Genomic DNA, 21,652 nt, shown 5'->3' on the forward strand with positions numbered 1-21,652 from the left:
AACACGGGACTCACCTTAAAGAATTCGCAAGCCATTGTGCCCGGCGATGATATATCACACCACGACGTTTCGTCTCGCACCTGCTCTCGCCTCGCCTCGGCGCGCTTCGCTCCGACCAGGAGGAGGAACAACGGACTCTCCGGCTCCGCGCGATCTATCGGCTATCGACGCTCGTTCCGTGACACGCACAAAGGACGAGGGCGTGGGTGGGCAAGGGGTGCAGGGGGGAGGGAAGGAGGGAGGGGGGACGGCGAAACAACACGGTGGAAGAGGGTGTCGTCGCGGGACACGCGGCGGCTGTGGTCACGGGCACGGAGACGCGTGAATGAGAGAGAGAGAGAGAGACGGAGATTTCCACGCCGCGGGATTTCCACCGCCGCGTTGCGTCTAACGACGTGACGCACTAACGTAATCGTGTTTTCAGAGGCGCCCCTTCCCTCCGATCGATTGGGCCTGTATTGGACTCGATGCGAGACGATGACGACGAGTACTGGAGACCTGCAACAAACGGGAGAGAATTATTAGCGTTGTCGGCGCGCGACTCCCATGAGACGCACAGAGTGTATACAGGGTATTTCAGAAGAAGGTTGCCCTGGCTACATACTGGAGGGTCATGAATTTTTTAAATGGGAACCTCCATTTTTTATTTCATCATATTTTTCTTCTCTCTTCCGATCAGTTTGGAGAGAGAGAGAGAGAGAGAGAGAGAGAGAGAGAGAGAGAGAGAGAGAGAGAACAACTTTGGTTTGAAACATTTTTTACTTGCCTAATATTTTTTGAGATATTTAAGGAAAATCCTTCAAAAAGTCATCAAGTTAACAAAAATTTGGGCAGTGTTGTAACAACAGTTCTTGAGACCAAATAAAGTAAAAAAAGTATAGTAGCCCCTCCCACACTTTTTCTCCCGACAAATGGTTATCGAGATACATCGTAAGCCAAATATTGAAAAAATTATCAAGTTTTCTTTAAATATTTCGAAAAATATTAGGTAAATAAAAAAATATTTCAAACAAAAGTTGTTCAAATTAATTGATAGAAAAAGGTAATATGAAATAAAAGATGGGAGTTTCCGTTTAAAAAATTCAACGTGACTTCCCCGTAACGCTTGATAACGCTGTTCAAAGTCATACTAGTGTTATTATGTGATGCGTCGCTTAAGACACTGCAACTTCTGTATTTAACATTTCTTTATCTTACATATTTTTAAATTTATTCAAGTGACCTACTTTAGATGCTTCACTCTATACACTTTTGTATTTTATGTACGGTTTTATGGCGAAATAAGCTTAAGTATGTGTAAGCTTTTGTCTTGTATTACGCGCTACGATGAGTCGGCGATGTTGGATTTTCCTGATATCTGCAAGTTATTTCGAAATAACACTGATAACAAGACATGACTATCAATCACATTTTTCTGATTCCATAGATTTCATGGATCAGTTCCGCTTGATAAGTGTTGCTTCAGGACAAACGTTACTCTGAGGAAGCTTCTCATCAGCCGTCTCAGAAGGTCTCAGTATGATGTACGTAATATTGCAGAACGCGGATTATTTTATAGGATACGAAGATAAATAAATAAATAAATAAATAAAAAATAAAATAAAATAAAAAATAAATAAATAAAAAATAAAATAAAATAAAAAATAAATAAATAAAAAATAAAATAAAATAAAAAATAAATAAATAAAAAATAAATAAATACTCGTCGTATTCCTGGACTGTTTGCACCGTTGACCCGTGTTTTTCTTACTGCACGTACCGGTTTTTGGAAGCGACAAACGTATGCGCGGTCTGATATCAGAATATCTCGTGCCGTAATGATATGTTATCGACAGCTATTAGGTATTATCGTTTCTGTTGTTCAACGATTAGCGACTAGCGACTAGTAACGTTGCTCGTACGTGTCATTTATTTCCACGCGCGCGGCTGTGGAGTTCATCAAGAGGACGAGAGATGACACTTGGAGATGAAAAATTTTCTCGAGTCCCGAAGCAACCGTTTATCTTATGTTCACAAAACCGTCGTGTTTTTCAATGTAATTTGCAAATATCAGGAAATGTCGACCCGCGGCGCGTAATACGTCCTCCTCTGTGAAGTGAAGATCTTTCCGTAGCTGATAAGAGGCGTAAAACACACCAAGGTGATACATGTGCTGGCTTTCTTTGCCCAAATTCTGGTCAAAAGCAGTAAGCAAATCGACCAATCACAATCGAAATTTAAGGACGCCATTTTAAAACTTACGAGAATAATTGATTGTGATTGTCAGTTTCTTTACTGCTTACGTCTTATTGCTTACGTTAATTTGCGTGTGATGGCCTTAAGCTAATCGACGATCAACTCAGCCGGCAGAGCCAGCTGTATTTAACGTCGTTATCAGCCAAACTAATTAATCGCTCTATGCTGCTCGACCGAACTCTAATTGACTCTAATTGAGCTTTCCGAGATAAATGATAAAAGATAACTCGTCTCTGAAGCAAGCGAGAGAAAAAAAGCTTTCGTGCTCTCTCTCTCTCTCTCTTTCCAAGCTGTATTTAAAATTGCTACTAGTCAAACATTAATTGCTCGATTTTGCCGACGTACGCATTATCAACGTTCCCATTGTATTTTCAGGCCGCGGATTATTAATTGAAGATCAATTAGGGATTTGTTATCGGCAATTTTCCGCCAATTAATCGTCGATTGGATTAATCGTTGGTTTGGAAAAAATAATCGTCCTGAACGCGCGTTTCCCCATTAGCGTCCCCTGCGCGATAATTGGGGATTGAATATCCTTCTCTCTGAATGGAGCGTGACGCTTTAGTGCTCGACTAAAGGATCGCGCTCGACACACTTGGACACGTGCGTCTTCGCGGACGTCCCGTCGCGCATCACCCGTCACGCGGATTCAAGGAATCGGGCTCGATAATCGGAGTCGCGACCGCGAGCCGCTCTGACAGCCGAGCGGAGCTCGGCTTAAATGTCAAGGAAAACAGCGGGCGCCGAAACTTTGGAGGAATCTAAAAACCGGCAGGAATGGCGGTTTTTAGACAGGAAGATTATATCCGCAGCGCACGATCCCGGCCATTGCGAAACTTTCTTCCGTGAAACGTGACTGAAACTTTTACGCGAAGGACGACAACGAGGAGGAGGAGGAGGAGGAGGAAGGAACGAACACAATAATTATACTGCAAATTGCACGTGCCCGTTAAACGGATGCGGTCCCGATCAGTTCGCGCGTATTTTCCGAAGCGACTGGAGCCGGAAAAGCTGGAGAAGTCGTCGACGATCGCATCAAGCCGAGCCGGACGCTCTCCCAGAGCCATCGATATAAAAATATCTGATATCTGATGGTATGATGCTCTTAATCATAAATCTAAAAATACATACACACACACACATCCAATTAAATCCGTTATACTAGCAGATGCAACAAACTCACAGCCCAAGAGACCAAAGCTCGAGAGACCCAACAAGAAACAAATTTTCCCGAACAGACGCTACTATGACGAACGTGCCACGCAAGTGGCTACCCGAGCAAAAAATTATTAGGGCCGTCCTCATGAAGCATAAGGCCTGGTCTACAATATGTGTTGTAAGCTGTAAGCCGTAAGAACTGACCAATTATAGCCGATTATTTTTGTAATAATCGACTGTGATCCGACAATAAGGCTCCAATAAGGTTGAAAGTAGGATGCTCTAAAAAGAGATTATTACCACACCAAGCACCGAGATGTATCTTTAAAGGCCCATCTACAATGGCTGCAAGAATAAGGTTCTAAGCGTAAACAGTAAGAAATAGACCAACCACAATCGATTATTATAAGAATAATCGATTATGGTTGGCCCATTTCTTACTACTTACGCTTACAATCTTATTCTTGCAGCCATTGTAGATGGGCCTTTAGAGATACCTTAGACTTTACGAAATAAGGTTTTCATAGGGAAAACTGAGAAGGGCCTTAGAAGGATTTTTTAGGGACGCCTTAGATTTAATAGATAAGGCTTTGATAGAGAAAGTTGAGAAGGGCTTTAGAAAGATTTATTTAGGATGTCTTAGATCTAATAAATAAAGCTTTGATAGAGGGAAAACTGATAAGGGCCTTAGAAGAATTTTTAGGGATGCCTTAGATTTGACGAAATAACGCTTTGACATGGAAAACTAATGTGGGCTTTAGAAGGATTATTTTAATAAGAGGATGCTTCAGATGTACAAAATCAAGTTTTGTTCTAAAAAATTAATAAGATTTAAAGCATGTAATAAAATTGTCATTTTAGTCAATTGTCAGTTTAGTATTGTTTTAGTAGATATGCTCAATCTGCTTCTTTTAAAGATTTCTCAATTATACTGTTAGTATTGGTATTGGTATTATTTGCATTGATGTGTTTTGCGATTCGCGCCCTCTTTGCATACCTCTAAGTACAGTCTTTGTTTATCTATGTTTTCTTTACCGACTGTGATGTCGTTTTGGTCTCGCATTTTTATATTTTGCAACTGTGTGTATGGTTATACCTCTCTTATAACGAACAGCATCCTTATAATTGGAATAATTGGTACCATTGGAATAATAATAAATGTTACTCTCTCAAGGCTTATCTACGCTTTATTAGTTACTTGTTAACTAACATATACCGCAATTAAAAATAAATTTTATTAGTTTCATTAGTTGCCATATTAGTCTCTTCCAAGGATTTTTCTAATATCGCCTTCGTTTTGAAATATAACAAACTTTAATGAAAATAGTAGCCGGATTTTTATGTGTAAAGAATACTATATTTTGAAGCAAAAGATTCTTATTGTATACTAACAAGGTTATAAAAAAATAAGGAAATTACAATCTAAATTTCTTGGAAATGAAGAGAACGGATATTTTTATTCAAGCAATAATAAAAATATTTCGACTCGCAATTGCAAGAGTGAATGTCTCACTCAAACTTAGAATGGATTTTAACTCCGTATCTTAGTATCACCCTATGAAGCCCTCTTGCCTTATAAAACCCCTATTAATATTTCCTTATAAAGCCCTATTAATATCGCTTTATAAGTCTCTGTTGATATTATAATACCTTATAAGGCCCTCATAATATTGCCTTATAAGGACCCGTTAAATCATTTGTTACACATCTTTCCAGAGCTCTTGTCTTTCTATCCTTACTAGAACCCGATAATGTTAGGGAAAAATAATCAGGCCCTTACTAGAGCCCCCCCCCCATTAATAATTCTCTACTCGGGTATAAAGCATTTCCGCGGCGGAAAACGCCCAAGTCTCCCCTAACCACTAATCAAACCTCCCCTCTGTTGAGACACCTTCGCGTCGATGCTCCGAGCGGGGTTGACTTTCGGCTCGCGCCGGAAGCGCTCGGCGTTTGTCATCCGACGCGGTCGCGCAATTACAGAGCAGGAATGCGATTTCCGATACGGTCTTATCGCTGGCTCTCCGCCGACGACACGTCTGGCCTCTCTCCGGCGAGTTCGCTTCGGCGGGATCTCTCGTCGCCGTTATGAATATTCGCACCGGTCTTGATCGCCGGTTTAACGCGCTTTAACGCGGCCATCAATAAACCGAACATTCACGCGGCATGTGTGGAAGACATGTATTCCTTAAGAATATGGAAGAATATGGAAGCGCGCGACGCTCGGCCCACGGAAAGGCTGCGCGGCGTTCTTACCGTATTCCATCCGGCTGCGGGAGGCGCGCGTTGTCTTCGCGAGTGACGCTGCGCATCCGGTGTTGTGCCGCTCTCTCACCGCGATAAAGCTTCGTATCATTGAGCCAGCGATTAAAGCTTACAAAGAGGCTCCCCGACGCTGGACGCGCGCGATCGCGCGGTTTTACGGGAAACAAGCCGAGGCCGGCCGAGCGGAGTCGCGCAAAGTCATCGCTCACGCGATTGATCGCTCTCCTTTCCTGGAGGTGCTATTAGCCGGCGGCCGATGTAATTGCCGCGATAACGCGGCATCACGAAGTCGAAAAAGTCATCTCATGGGGAGAGATAATGTACGCCAGTGCTCCGTCATCGTGTGTCGTTATCGCGCACATCAGCCGTAGAGAGAGAGAGAGAGAGAGAGGCCGTTATCAATACATGCGTTAATACGAGCGTTAATTTGCCGATAAGAATCCGATTCGTGTGCAATTAGTCCTTGTCGATGCGATCGTCCGAAAGCGCGCCGCTCGCACGGCCCATCCCGAAATATCGCTGTCGCGCGCTCCTGTAAAGATGAGCGCACACGTGTGTGAGAGCGAAACGTCCTTCTTCCAGCGGCATTGTTAAGCAGCTCGAAATCGTCAACGTTCGTACCGCGCGCGCATGGTAGGGACTCGCGCTCCTCGGGAGGAGAAGAATAGAATAGAATCGCAAAATGACAAGCAATCCAGCCGTATATATTCGACTTTCGTTTATACAGGAGAGCACTTGCTCGAGCACTATATTTTCCCTCTTCCCCTCCCCGCCCCACCCCCTGCGTCAGACTGGCTCGCACTCTGCTGCTGCCGCTGCGTCTGCGCGAGGTCCTCTCTGCAGTCGTATAACCATGTAAACAATTATACTAGCGAGATTACCCGTGAAACAAAGAAATAAATAAATAAGCGCGCCACTTAACGTCACTGAGAGATCTACTTTTCTAAAGTGAAAGCCCGAGCAGCCTCGTGATGTAGCGCGTGGAGGACCGGTTCGTCAACATTGACGAGCCGGACGAGCCGACGCGCTCGCGAGCGCGCGCGCAGCGGACTTCTCTTTCGGGTGATTTACAGGCTGCGAATTCTCACCTGTCGTAGCGAACTCGCCATCTGTTTAAATTCCGAACGTAACGCCGAGCGTCAGCGGTATCGCCGTGCTGCACTTCTCGAACGGTATATGATGCACTTCTCTCACACACACACACACACACACACACGCGCGCGCGCGCGTGCTCGCGTACACACACACACACACACTCACATATGCACGTGGCAGGGACGATGCAGGTGCACACGGGGCACGTCAAACGGACGACGCGTTCGCGTGCGAATCCGCGTAAAGTGAAAAGCTCGTTGTCGTTGGTCGACGCGAGCCTGACTGAACTGAAATTCATCGAGTTTCTCTTTCATTCTCTCTCCCTCTCCGTCCCTTCCTCGATCTCTCTCTCTCTCTCTCTCTCTCTCTCTCTCTCTCTCTCTCTCTCTCTCTCTCTCTCTCTCTCTCTCTCTCTCTCTCTGTCTCTCTTTCTCTCGCTTCTCCTCCTACCACCGCGTCGCGTGTCTGATCGCTTTGCTTTTATCTTCGTTCGACTAGTAAGCGCGACTCGTCTCGCGTCCTCCCCCTCTCTCCTCCTCCAGCCGTCATTCGCTTTGCCGTCAAGGTTCGTGCGCAGCGAGTTGGGCCTCTACCTGGTCCCCCCCCCTCTCTCTCTCTCTCTCTCTCTCTCTCTCTCTCTCTCTCTCTCTCTCTCTCTCTCTCTCTCTCTCTCTCTCTCTCTCACTCGCTCTCGTAACAGTCACTCTCCCGTTTTCCGTCTCTTTTCCTGTCTCCCTCTCTGCCTCGGCTTTCCGCGGTATTTCGCAGTTGCATTCGACGCGAATAAATCGCGCCGCCTGTGTACCGGGTGTTCGCGAAACTCGCAATCAAATTTCCACGGTGTGTTGACCCCTCGCGTTTCTACGTCGCGTTTGAGCGCGGCTCAGTTCGATGTAGAAGCGGCAGATCGATTTCACGTGAACAGACGGCGCAGCCTCTCCTTTATTCATGTTCGAGCGACTTGGCTACTTGAGAGATGAATTGATCAAGGCCGGGGGAAACCGATTTTTAATTTTCCGACGGCGGCATAAATGCGCCGCGTCACGCTGTCGATCGCTCTCTCGATACGGTCTCTCTTGTTGCGGAATTCTCTGGTGAATATTTATTCACGCTCGCGTTGCGTGTGTCGCCGGCAGTGTTTGTATGAAGAGAGAGAGAGAGAGAGAGAGAGAGAGAGAGAGATTCAACATATCAAAACGTACACAGCGCAAAATATGCGCCAACACGTATCAGTATCCCCGAGAAGAGGCTGAACTCTCTCGCGCGTGGGCTACGGAAAAACACGAGAAATAGGAAATCGCGAACAATACATTCAAAATGGCTGGATGAAATTTTACTCACACTGGGACGAATCGTCCACCGCCGGCGCCGCTCGGTCCGGCTGCCGGGATGCCGCAGCGCGGAATTGGCTAATTCGCCGAGGAGCGAAAATCCATGGTAAGCGCCGCGAGATCGCGTGTGCGTGCGAATTAATTGATCACTTGGCTGTGAACAACAGGTGAACCGGAGCGGAATAACGAGTTGAACGAAACGAAATCGCAAGTCAGAGCGCGTGCGGGCGCGACCCGACGAATCGAGCCGCAGGAAACCGACTGACTCCGCCAAAGACCGAGGAATCCGGCAGTAATAGAAAAAAAGAGGAAAAGCCGAAAGCTAAGGGTCGGAGCGGGAAGGAGGAGGAGGAGGAGGAGGAGGAGGACGAATGGACGGCGCTCGTCGTCGTTCTTTTATACCTGCGGCTCGCTCGTTTTTCGACGAAGACGCCTCTAAAAGCTCCCGAGCTCGCGCGGCGCCACGCTCCCGCCTGGTCCGTAAAAATTCTTGGTTTCATCCCGTGGCCGGCGGCCTCCTCTCATTGGGAAATTCCTCCCTCTCTCCCTCCGACGAAATTAAGCCCGGCTACGTCCCCGGAGCGCAGTTGTTGCCCAACTACATTTCCGAGATCTTCATCGGATCGTTCGAAGCGAGCAGTGGCGGCGGGCGGCGGCAGTCGATATCGTCGTCGGGCGAGAAAACGCGAAAATGCAAACGGAATACGCGCCATCGATTTAAAATTTCACGCGAAATTACAATCCGAATCGTGAGGGGCCGAGGATGAGAGAGAGAGAGAGAGAGAGAGAGAGAGAGAGAGAGAGAGAGAGAGAGAGAGAGAGAGAGAGAGAGAGGGAGGGCGCGCGAAGCGGAATGAATTTTGAATGCAACTCTAGAGCTCGTTGAATAAAGCATTCTTCTCCCTCCGCGCGGCTCCCTCCTCCTCCCGATCCTCCCGATGTGCCGCGCGGAAATTTCGTCGCGTGTTTTATGAGCGGTCTGCGTGTAATGTGCGCAAGGGCGGCGTTAATGCACACGTAATGTTGATTTCTCACGTCCCCTATTCTCTCCGGCTATCGACTTTGCTCAGGCGATATTACCGCGTAACTTTGTCCGGTTGTTACCTCGAGTGTGTTCTCGAGTGCGGATATCCAGGCGAGCGAGCAACCTGCCTCTACGACGCTCTCCACGGCGCGCGGCGCGTCGGGCTTCAGCGATCACACTAATGTCGCAACACGAAATATAAAACGAGTCGAGAGACTCAGCTTTCCTGTTGTGTTTGCGCAAAAACAGATCAGAGACGGCGCGTAACGTCGCTCGAGGGTATTTGTTCGCAGCTGCTCGCTGGAAGCAGGTAGTGCCGAAAGCGCAGCCCGTCGATCGGCAAACCCTAAAAATTTACACTCGGATATCTCGGCGAGGCATCTCGGCAGAAATGAGTCTGAAATGAAAATTAGGTCGAGATGAAATTTGCCCATCGCGAGATCAAGCAGAGAAATGGAGCGCGGCTTGTCTGAGGACAATCTGGAAATTAAATCCAAGCGAGGAGCAAAAAAAGAGAGAAGGAGGGAGCGAGAGAGAGAGAGAGAGAGAGAGAGAGAGAGAGAGAGAGAGAGTGAGGAGGGGGGGGACTTTCGTGCATTTTCAATCGCACAATTCGACTTTGCGGTCCTCTCATTCGCTTTTATTTCGAGGAGGAGACGAAAGATCATGTTTGTGAAGTACCGTTCGTTGCAGTGCGTGCGTTCTGCGCACGAACAAAGCCTTCTAATGGCGGTTCAAAGTAAAGAGAGAGAGAGAGAGAGAGAGAGAGAGAGAGAGAGAGAGAGAGAGAGAGAGAGAGAGAGCTCTTTGCTCACGCTCCGTCTGATAGATGTACAACTCAGATCACAGCACACACACACACACACACATAGCCGCTTATACCATAATGACCTTAAGGAACCTCATTCCGAGCGTAGCACGTAAATGTCACGAGTGTTAATGCGTCCGCATCGGATACGGCGAGCGCTCCATAAAAATGGAAGTTACTTTTACCGTCTTCACGTGCAATCGGACGCCTCTCGACGAGGCTTCGACAGCCAATAACTGCCGGCCGTGAAGATGACCGACGCGAGAACGCGTCTGCGGCGCGCAACAACAATGCGCAAGGCTAACGGATAGGCGCGGAAAATAGCGTACAAAAGCTGCCGCGTGTGTTTTTATACAGGGAGTGTGTCTTCGGGTGTTGTCCGGAGACACGAGGTATGCTTTCTCACGTGCTACGCGAGCGACACTTGTGCCGTTCTGCGCGAGTAGATTATTCTTCAGAAGAAATCATTCCGCTGGTGGAACGCGGATAATTCGCGGAAGGATTTTCTACTTGGCGGGGAAACGCTCGAAGAATCAGAATTGCGCTCGCATGAGAACGCTTTCCGCATTTGCGCGGCGCGTGAAATCACCCGGATAGACAGACGCTCTCACGATTGTCGTTCCGCCGCACAATGGATGACTTTTTTTCAATTACCGTTTTAATTTCAATTACCGCTTTAATTCATCGTACAGCGATGCAAGCTTTTTGTTACATCGACGTAACGCTAAATTTGTGGAAAAAGTTACTCGCATCTTGTGCGACATGAAAGTCTACGATGACGATTGAAGTGCGGCGATTTATATTCGTTCTCGGAAAACTCACGATTCTTTTCTTATCTCCGCGTGATAAATATGGCCGATAAATATGTGAAGCACTTGTAAGGAATGTGATCTTTAGACCTTGACCAGTAACATTGTCGTTAAATTCACATGTGTGTGTGTGTGTGTGTGTGTGTACACTCGCTTTCAATACTTGAATACTCGCTTGAAAACCTTTGTTCGACACACACTAGGAAAAATGTATTGTCGCGTGAACCAAAATTTTGTTGTAACAACAAAATAATTTGGTTAAAATATGCCCAACAAAACTGTCTAATTCCTGTAAACAAATATCTTGTTTGATTACGGTTTGTTCGTATAACGTAATACTTTTGTTATAGCAATCAAAAAGCTTTAACTATGTGAATTTTGTTAAAAATACTATAATTTTTTCTTAATATATAAAATCTAAATTTTAATACACAGAAAGACAAAATAGTATCCATTGGGCATTACTTTAGTTTATGTAAAATAATATTTCGTTATTATGTAATTTTTACGGATAAAATAACTAAATGCAAAATTTTCACATGTGAAGTCTACGAACAAAATCGTCTGGTCCAGAGAACAAAGCAGAGAAATATATTTAGTTGAGGCAACTAAATATTTTGTTACGTAAAACAAGATATTTGGTTGCTATTGTTGCTAAAAAAAATGTCTCAACCAAACAGTTTTGTTCGAGATACTAAATCTTCTTTCCTAGTGCAGAATTTCGGAGCATAGCCGACGAGAGAGAATTTGTTTTCGATTAATTTTCCCGCAACTTAAGTCTCCCTCCCCCAGGCCTCCTTTCATTCGACCATCGATTGCATTCCGAGTCGCATCGAGGGAAAAGGAGGATGTTCCGAAAAGGAGTCTGTACCGAAGCCGAGTGTGCAAACAGAATTCCCGTCGCGCGAACTCGCCGAACGCAAAGAATTACGACTCAAAGAAGATCGCGCTCTCTTACGACGCGACTGTCCCGCGTTTATGTAACGCGAAAGAATGATCTCCAGACGCGAGAGGCCCGCCTCTCCTGCGGAGAGCCTTCACTCGCGATGCATCTCTCGGCTCGGCGCGGCCAAAAGTTCGCCGCGCGAACTCGCAAAGTTCGCCGCGGAAAGACGTCGCATGCGTCTAACGAACGTATGCGCGCGACCTACTTGCTCCTCCGCTTACTCTCACTCGATCATCCCCGCGCATCCCCCGGGTCCTGAACTTTTTATTCCCGCGGCGATCCGCAAATTTTGCATCTTCTCGTTCTACTTACGCGCTCCTCTCCCGCCCCCCTCCCCCCCGCGCGACGCGTCCGATCCTAAATGCACCCTCCGACTCGCGCGGACTCACCTCGCACTGAGGGGAAAGGGGAAACGTCGCACGGTGCATTTCATCGTTTGCGATCAGCGCTCATTAACGGACAGACATGGCCGATTTAAAAGTCACTTTCTCTTGACGTTTCAATCGAGAGTATCAGCGCTCCGCGCGTCGTCATCGCAGCCGTCGCGGCGACCGCTTAATAATTATGATAACGATAATAATGCACAATCTATTAAGCGCGCATGCAACGCGCGCGCGATTAGTGCAAAGTGCCGCGGGCGGTTCTCGATTAGGGCGGGGAAAAAGTCGGCCGAAGAATTAGCCGGCGGCTTCGCTCGCGTTCGCTGCGCCGAGGCAATTTTTGTGAAAAACGACGGCGCTCGCGAGTGCACACGAGTTACGCGCCGCGAGGAACGAGACTGTGCGATAACTATTAATTAGCTCCGTCGCCTTGGCGACAATAATTTCGCCGTAGCTAGCGGCAAGGAGCGCGAGGTACGCAGGAAGCGAGGTACGCAGGAAGAGAGAGAGAGAGAGAGAGAGAGAGAGAGAGAGCGAGCGCGGTGTGCCGCCGCGTCTTCGGCGAAGACAATGCATTTTACCCTCTAATCGGAAAAAGTACACAGTCTCAGTGGACCTCCCTCCCTCCCTCCCTCTCTCTTTCTCGGTCCCTCTCGCTCGTCGGGGTGTGCATAGCCGTCGCTCTACTCCCTTATATTCGACTGCATTAAGGGCTGCATATATCAGCGCTCGGAACGCACAAACGCACGTACACACACACACACACACACACACACGCATACACGTGCGTGTAATACACACACGTACATGGCCACGGTCGCACACGTCTGAACACACCCACACGCTCGCGACGTGCATCATGCAGCGAGACACACGTGCGCGTATAGCGTATACATACGCGGACCGTGTAATCCTGTATTGATGAACGAAAGCCCGAGTGCAACGGTATTTCAGTAACCCGTCTGGAGTCGCGAGAACGGCCCGACCGACGTGACTAACGAGATTAACGCGGTCCGCGTCATTAGTTTATTCATCACGCGCGGTCGACCTCGCGCGCTCTCGCGTCGCTGACGGATGTTATTTTATCCGCGTCAGCGTCGGGCGACGCAGCTGGAAAAATGCGCTGACGCACGAAGAGGAACCCGCGTCTGAGCCGGGGCCGTGCATCGGCCCGGGGGAAGGTACCCGGATGCTCTTCTCCGTGGAAACGACGATGATGACGACACGTAGCGCGAATAAAGAGCGCACCGGCGGATATGTCGGTGATGTCTCTCTGTCTCTCCCTCTCTCTCTCTCTCTCTCTCTCTCTCTCTCTCTCTCTCTCCCTCTCCCTCTCCCTCTCTCGTTTTCTTTCTCCTTCTCTGTTCTTCACTCGCGCGCCCTCGTTGAGAGAGCTAATAATTTTTAGAAACCCCCAACGGGAGGATAAGCAAGCAAGGAGTTTGTTATGCATTTTTCAAAGCGCGCGAGTGAATATACACTTCCGAAAGTACTTGCCCCGCAAGTACGTTCTTGCTCTCTCTCTCTTTCTCTCTTTCTCTCTCTCTCTCTCTCTCTCTCTCTTTTTCCCTCTGCCTCTCCCCTTCTCGCGCGCGCCGTCGAATATTTACGGGTCGCTTTGAAAAATTGACGAGCGCGCTTTCGACAATGAATTATTCCGCGAGACTGCCTGATAGCCGGGGATCTGGGACCTTCATTAATGCCATTAGTCTCCGTGTGCAGCGGTGTCTCGAACGCGCGCGCGATTGGCTCGAGATCGCTCCCGAAATTTATCTCGGAGGGTGCTTTCTTCCCTTCGTGTTCCCCTTTTCCCTCTTTACTTCAACGGGATTCCAATTTGCACGAACTCGGTCGATCGGTGAAAGCAACCCTGTCCAAAATTGACGAACTCGCGTGGAACGAGCGTCGGCATCGGGCTGAGGCGGGGCTGAGGCGGGGGTGAAGGGGGTGGGCTGCGAGATTTTTTCATCGCGGGCAAAATCGACTGGAGCGTTGCGCGAGCCGTGATCGCTCATAGGCGAGCGCGAGCCCGACGCCGTTGTGTGTGTGTGTGTGTGTGTGTGTTATTCGCTCCTCGGCAATTCTGGGACATCTATAGATCCAGCCGCGGAATAAGAACACCCACGATAACGACCATTGATCCGGGTTGGGGCCAGGGAGGGAGGCAGGGGCAGGCGGCGGAGGGGGTTGGGAGTTTGCTGAATCCAATCCGCGAGGGGTTAAAAATGGATCCTCGCACCTGGAAGCACGGCGGGTCCGCGGGCGCACGGCATTCCGAGATTTCTTCGTATCCCGAATCTCATTAGGCAACATCGGCGAGAGTCACGCGAGCGCGCGACTCGGGAACGCGAATTCGAGCGCGAGGCCTCGACGTGGAAGCCTCGGCGTCGCGGCGCGACTCGACACGACTCGACTCGACTCGACGCGACGCGACGCGACGCGACGCGACGCGACGCGACGCGACGCGCCGCGGCGCGGCGCGCCGGGTGGAGTTCCTCCTCTCTCGGCGCGCTGCACCGTTTTCACTGAAACGCATCGTATCCGGGTAACGCGATCGCCAACATTCGTCCCGCGGAGAATACCGCGGAGGATCGCGAGACGCCGGCGAAACTCGCCCCCTTCATTTCCCCCCTTCCCCCGGCCCGCTCCGCGGACGGCTCGGACGCGACACGCAGCGAATAACAATCGAGGAGATCGATCCCCGGGCGAATTCACCCCGTGCGATTCCTTCGACGACGATGCGGGTCCTCGCGCGCCCTGTGACGTAGTCTCGCAACAGTCAAACATTCCAGCTGAGCGGACTGTCACGTCCTGTATGCGCCAGCCAATGAGAAAGTGTCAAGCGACGCTTGACCGTTTGAAGTCTTCGGCAGCTCCTCGGAAACCGAGGACGAGAGGCCGATGTAGCGCGAAGTAGAACAAACCGCCGCGCGGCGAGTCCTCGAGGACGAGCCGCGAGGCTATTTCCGTCGAGCACGGGGAGAAAAGGCAGCACTGACCAGGGGAGGAAAGTGCAAGGGGTCGTGGTGTGTATGCGGGAGAGACGGAAGGTGCGCTCATGCTCGCTCGCTCGCTCGCTCATTCGAGTCGACTCGAACGCTCCGAGACTGCTTCGGGGAGAGCAGCCTTGCGCGCTTCCCCGTCGCTGAGGACTGGCGTGATCGCTCGCGTTTCGTCGCGGCAACACGACACGAGTCTCGTCCCTAGGCCGATCTTGCGAGCGCCGCACGACGTTGCGGACGTCTTGTATTATCGATTGACGAAAGTTATGTGGAGGCGACTCGCCGCCGGGGCACAGCGATCGTATAACGCGAGCGAGCTGGGTCGAGCGAGCGAGCGAGCGAGCGAGCAAGGGATAGGCATAGAGATAGAGAGAGAGAGAGAGAGAGAGAGAGAGAGAACAGGAAGGCAAAAAAACAGCAGAAACATCAGGAGAAGAAAGAGGAGAGACAAACGAGCGGGCGAGCGAGCGAACGAGCGCGAGAAGACGAGAGCGGAGAAATTCCACCTTCGCGGTCTCGCAACCCTCCACCTCGCTCCTCTTCGTCCTCCACCTCCTCGTCCGCTCGGCCTCGCTTTTTCCTCGCCCTACACGCCATTCTCTATGTTACTCGACGGTTTTTCTCCGGTTCCCCGCACTCCCGTCGAGGTGCAGCTACTCTGTTCTCGTTGTCGTCGATGAGAACGAGACACGAGAGAAGCGCCCCTTTGATATTCACCCGCGGCAAGACTCGCTCGCGATGGCTGACGATGGTCGCCGGACTTCGAAGAGGAACACTGCACGAGCGAGGGAGCGAGATCGGGCGAATGATGATGTAGAAGAAGAAGTAGAAGAAGATGATGAAGATGATGATTATGATGATGATGATGATGATGATGATGATGATGATGATCACTCACCCTCACGGGTTAGACCGTCGCGATGGAAGCCTCGTTGGCAGCGCGGATGACGGTCGTACTCGCGTCGAAAACGGCAGTAGTGGCAGTGGCTGGACTGACGACAGCACCCACGACGGGCTTGGAGGCGGCGGCGGCGGCGACGACGACGACGACGACGACGACGACGGCGACGACGACGACGACGGCGGCGACGGCGGTGGCGGCGGCGGCGGCAGCGACGGTGGCAACGGTGACAGCGGCAACGGCAACGGTAACAGCGGTGGCAGCGGTTACGACGACGTCGACGACGCTGGACGTCGCGGAGGACGCGACGGTGGCAGCAGCGCTGGTGGCAACGACGGCGGCGACGGTGGCGGTGGCGGTGGCGATGGCGGTGGCGGTGGCGGTGGCGGTGGCGGCGTCGGTGGTGGCGATGATAGCAGCGGCAGTAGCAGCAGCAGCACCTCGAGCAGCGACGTTAACGTTTGCTTCAGCGTGTACTGATGACGTGCGCTGGTAGTCACTTCCCTCCTCCGTACGACCCGGGCCCGACACCATCTCCTCGCTGGTCCGATCGCGCGCACACCCGACGACGACGACGCCGACGCCCGCACTGCTGTCCCGCACGACGACGACGCTATGGCACCACTGTGCTCGCGCTACCACGAGTGACATCGTCGCAGTGTCATCGTCGTCGCGCCCCTGGCGTGCGCCCCGTTTTTCGCGTGCTGCTGGCGCCCGACCACTCGTGCGACCACACGGGCGGCGCGAAAGGAAAAAAAAAGGAAAAGAGACGTACGAACGAACGGACGAACGGACGAACGAATGGACGCACAGGACGCACGCACTCACGCCGCTCTGTCTATCTATCTCTTTCTCTCTCTCTCTCTCTCTTTCTCTCTCTCTCTCTCTGTCTCTCCCTTTCTCTCGCTCTCTTTCTCTCTCTCTCTCTCTCTCTCTCTCTCTCTCTCTCTCTCTCTCTATCTATCTATCTTCCTCCCTCCCTCTCTCTCTCTCTCTCTCTCTCTCTCCCTCTGTCTCCGTCTCCGTCTCACAGAGACAGTACTCGCACGGGGACTCGGAGAAGATGCTGGTGGTCCCCCGATCGACTGCACGACACCGATGCCCGCTGATGCCAGGAGACGCCCCAACGCGGGGCACCCAGTTCGACGTATGGCAAGCGACGGCTCACCCCGCGATCCGCGTCTGTGCCTCGGCCCGACTCGCGCAGTGCCGTAGCGCGTGCGGGGGTGGCTACCGGATCCCGTCGGGGCGGCGGGCGGACGGGCGCGCCCCTCTCGCGACCTTAGCCCTTCCGCGGCCCGCGAGCGTTGCCGCACCCGCGCGCGCGATAGTGCCGCTTACTCGACGAGGCCGGATCGTCCGTCCGGCAGCATCCTCGCTGCAAGCGCGAGTCCCGCGTCGTCGTCGTCGGTCGAGTGACGCGATATATCCGGCTGCTCCGGCGGACGGAGCGACTCCACCAGCGCGGCGCGGCGAGTCGCGAGCGGAAAATTGTCGCGCGCGACCGGAAGCGCCTCACCGCTCTCTCTCTCTCTCTCTCTCTCTCTCTCTCTTTCTCGCTCTCGCTCTCGCTCGGCTCCAGCGACGGCAGGTTCCAGCCTCGCCGACGAAAGCGCGCGCGACTCTCCCGACTTTTCCGCTATCCAACGACGCGACAACTTTCCCCACCTCCGGCGATCCGCGGCCTAGCCGGACGCGAGAGACGAACGCGTTTAGTCGCGGGCACCGCGAGCCCTTCGGGCTGACCTGGAGCCGTCGGGCACTCAGCGGCAAGGCGGGGGGCTAAGGAAGCCCTTGAAATCAATAGCCAGCCGCTACTGCCGCCGCCACCCTGATCAGGCTGCTCTGCGCTGCATCCGTCGTGGCTCCGCCACCTCCACCGCCTCCACCACTGCCACCACCACCACCACCTCCGCCGTCGTTTCCAACGTCGCTGCCGCCGCCACGCCACCCTCTCTCTCGTTCTCTCTCTCTCTCTCTCTCTCTCTCTCTCTCTCTCTCTCTCTCTCTCTCTCTCTCTCTCTCTCTCTCTCTCTACCCGTATTCCCGATTTATCCGTACGGCGTGACCGAGGAAATCGCGTGTCCGACTTTAGTTCGCAGTTGAACGTCTCTCGGTGCGAGCGTCATCGGTCACTCGACCCGTACCCGGGGTCATGCGTCGTGGGAGAACCGACGACGCGTCGCATCGGTGTGAAGTCTGCTGATGCCGTCAGCTTCGTTTCGGGATCATGATGAGGACTGATCGGCTGCGTCGCTGATGCGCTCGCTGAGTTCCTCCGTTGCTGAGGAACGCGCGCTTTCGCCCGCGCTTGACTTCAACCCCTTTAGCTGCCGAACAGCGGCGGAATAGATCGCGTCGCGAGAGGAGTACCCTCTCGTTAAAGCGGAGCAGCATCGACGCGCCTGATTTCCACCCCCGAGCGCAGTGAACGCACTCTCGAGCGCGAAGTTCGACACGTTGCCGGGAACGGTCGTTTTCGACGAATTAGTCTGTTCTTTTTCGCTGTACTTCTCTCCCTTCCTCTCTCTCTCTCTCTCTCTCTCGCTCTCTCTCTCGCTCTCTCTCTTCTGCGAAGAGTCTCGACTATATGAGTCTATACTCGTCTGTTTTCAAGTTTGACGAAAGTGTGCGCCAGTTGAGCGTAAGAGAACAGAGAAGCCTGAAGGACGATCCTAGAGTCCTCGGGCACGGTAAACGCCGGGATTCCCCGGTTTACGAGCAAGAAACACCGTTGTCTCTTGATTTCTTAATTACGCGGAATGCAGCGGGCGCTTTAAAGCCGCACACTCGGAAGCCGATCGCCGTAGCATTTTGCCGTACCGCCGTTTCTCCGACGAGAAGAGAGAGAGAGAGAGAGAGAGAGAGTGAGAGAGAGAAGAGAAATTCGATCGCAAACGGGGTAAAGAGAAACGTACACGCCGTCGCGGCGAGAACGTTAAGCAGGCGGCCGCGCGGCGCGCACAACCAGCACAGCGCTGCCGAGTATGAAATTTTTAACGCGAAGCGTTAAGCGGAGCGTTTAACCGTAAGTCGAATCAATAGCCGGCAAGTAATGACGATAAGTAACGAACGGGAAATCGTCGTTCGATGCGCGCCCGCGGCGGCGACGACAGTTCAAGGAGAAAAAACCCGTCGAAAGGTCCGCCCGCGCTCGCGCTCGCTCGTCCCCTCTAGCGCTCTAAACGGGGATTATTATTGCGCGATCGCGTCCTGCATTTGGCGCGGCTTTATATTTTAACGTTCTTTTACCGCAACGGGGGGAGGGGGGGTGGATCCCGACCTTCCGCGATGCGACCGAAAATATAGACGCGTACGGGGCAGAGGGAGGAAGGGAAGGTGAAACTGAGAGAGAGAGAGAGAGAGAGAGAGAGAGAGAGTGTGGGGATCGCAGTCCGGTTGGTTATGAGTTGACCTACTCCACTTCGGAATCCACCTACGCGGGCACTTTCCGGGGGACGCTGCCCCTTTTTCGGAAACTGTCTCGCGCGTCATGGGGCTGGCCGCGAATCTCTCTCTCTCGCGCAAAATTCCCCGCTGCGTCACGCGCGCGCGAGCCACCCCCGCCCGTTTGCCTGCCTCTCCCTCCTGCTCCTGCTCGTTCTCGATTTCACACGCGAATTTTCTCGATCGCCGGCTCGCCTAGGTCGCTCTCGCCACCCGTCGCCCATTGATACTCGCAGGAAGCAATGTTTTACCGCGATACCGATCTATTGATCTAATATTCGGGATTCGAACGGGGTGTTACACTCGACTGGTCGCTGAGTCGGGGAGGTGCACCAGTCAGTATGGGAGTGTATGGGGGTCAGACATAGAGTCAGAATCTAAGCACACCGACCGGTCACAGTCGATTATGCCACTTGTGGTGCGAGGATGGTCGACGACTGCGGTTGGTCAGTTTGCTTAGCGCTTGTGACTTTGAGTGCGCTATGGACCTCACATCTTGTTGCAGATTTCCGTCGGAAAGACGCTCAAACTTGGCCGGATCGTTGCTCGCAACTCTGCGAGCTTTTCTTGCTCTCATACTTCGGCAAATCAGTTCGGGGTAATGACGCGTCTCTCGTGGCGATGCTATTTTAAGGATTTAGTTTCAAGCGTTAAGTCGGGATGATTACATCTCGAGAGGTAAATCGGCCGCAAGTACAATCGTGAGTAGCGGGGAAGAGGCTGTACACAATATACAGAGATACACACACACACACACACACACACACACACACACACACACGCACACGCACGCGCGCGCATACAATAATTACTATATCGAAGCATCTGGAGTTGATATATAAATATATATACATATATATATATATATGTATACACATGGTGGTACACTGTTTAATAGAATACTTTTATTCAAACACGAGTGTTAACGGAAAAAATACCGCTGTTAATGAATTAGTCGCACGTGACGGTGTAGTCACGCATGAAGCGAAACCGCAAAACTCGGTAATCATACGTGTGTAATCGTATTGTAACAATCTTATATAAGTCATATACAACAAATTCTTCGTACTTGCGATGAGATCTAACGTAGTGCTCGAGAAATGTCTAGATGAGAACTGTATCGCTATCTCGTCTCTCTGCATCGTAATCGTATCCCTCGCTTTTTTCCCTTTTCCCTACGGAGTTACGGAGAGCGTCACTGGTTGCAGATAAAACGCGCGAGAGATAAGAGACAACTCTTCTTATCTGTGTATATGTGTATGTGTGTGTGTGTGTGAGAATATACATATATATATATATTTTTTTAATTTATGTTACAATATTCCGTTTTACAAAGACGCGACATAGATCAGATTCGAGTTTTAGTAAACTTTATAATTAATAAGGATACGTATACACGTAAAATATTTATATGCGCAAGGAGAGAGAGAGATGGAATCTGATTATTACTTACACGATTTATCTAAGGTCGTCCTTTCGCTGTAGGAGTCGCTGAATCCTCTCCGTTCTCTCTTTCTCTCTTTCACCGCACGCCCGAAAGTTAGAGGAATGTTAGTACTTGTAAAAATAATACTATCAGCACTTTTAGAGCTCCGTCACACCGAATCAGATACTCGTACAGCGACGACGGAAGAGTTCACACCGATTATAAAGTACACACAGTCGATCGAAAGAAACGCTAGATTCTTCCGCGCTACTACTGAGCCGCGTCTCACACGCGTCTACTTACAATTTAACAGTATGTGTATGTGTGTGTGTTATATGTGAAACAATATTCTGCTATATTACAGCCGCGAGACACGAAGAGAGAATTCGGTTTCGTAGTTCATTATAGAATGATTTACCGAAGGACCGTAGCGAGGTGTATAGTAAAAAAAGTTTCGGAGCTAGAGATATAGGAAGCCGGTAAAAGGTCTTGAAACAGTATTAACGCTATTGCCTCTAGTTCTAAGGCACAGTTATATAAATATTTCTACACCTGTGTGATATAAGTATTATACGTGCTCGACGGTACTTTTTAACTGTCCACCACCGGTCCGCCCCGCGGCCGGAAGCACGTAGTCACTGAACCCTGACCGGAACCCGACGTCGCTCACGGACTTCTCCTCCTCCCCCTCCCCTTCTTCGAAACAATATACCATGTCCATGTGAAAGAGAGAGAGAGAGAGAGAGAGAAAGAGAGAGAGAGAGAGAGATCATGCCAACGAGTTAGTTTCGAACGAGACCGACGAAGTTCGGCAGATATAAGGTGCGA

At 50.9% G+C, this 21,652-nt stretch overlaps 1 protein-coding gene across 5 annotated transcripts in view; it reads right to left on the minus strand.

Annotated features, from left to right (window-relative positions):
• Nucleotides 1–16,836, minus strand: part of Glut1 (Glucose transporter 1) — a 48,163-nt gene extending 31,327 nt beyond the window's left edge. For 2 of the 5 annotated variants that reach the window (XM_025300891.1, XM_019844247.2), the window contains exons 1-2: nt 15,949–16,835; nt 15–498 (exon numbers count right to left, since the gene is read on the minus strand). In XM_025300891.1, coding sequence (XP_025156676.1) covers nt 15–35 — 21 coding nt within the window. In that variant the 5' untranslated portion in view covers nt 36–498; nt 15,949–16,835. Of the gene's footprint in view, nt 1–14; nt 499–6,743; nt 7,081–8,091; nt 8,399–15,948 lie in introns of those variants that run through there. The other 3 variants (XM_025300870.1, XM_025300872.1, XM_025300871.1) reach the window with 3 other exon arrangements.
• Nucleotides 16,837–21,652: the final 4,816 nt, after the last annotated feature.

This window comes from Harpegnathos saltator, unplaced genomic scaffold, assembly GCF_003227715.2.
Source record: "Harpegnathos saltator strain DR-91 unplaced genomic scaffold, Hsal_v8.6 scaffold39, whole genome shotgun sequence".
Taxonomy (NCBI): Eukaryota; Metazoa; Arthropoda; class Insecta; order Hymenoptera; family Formicidae; genus Harpegnathos; species Harpegnathos saltator.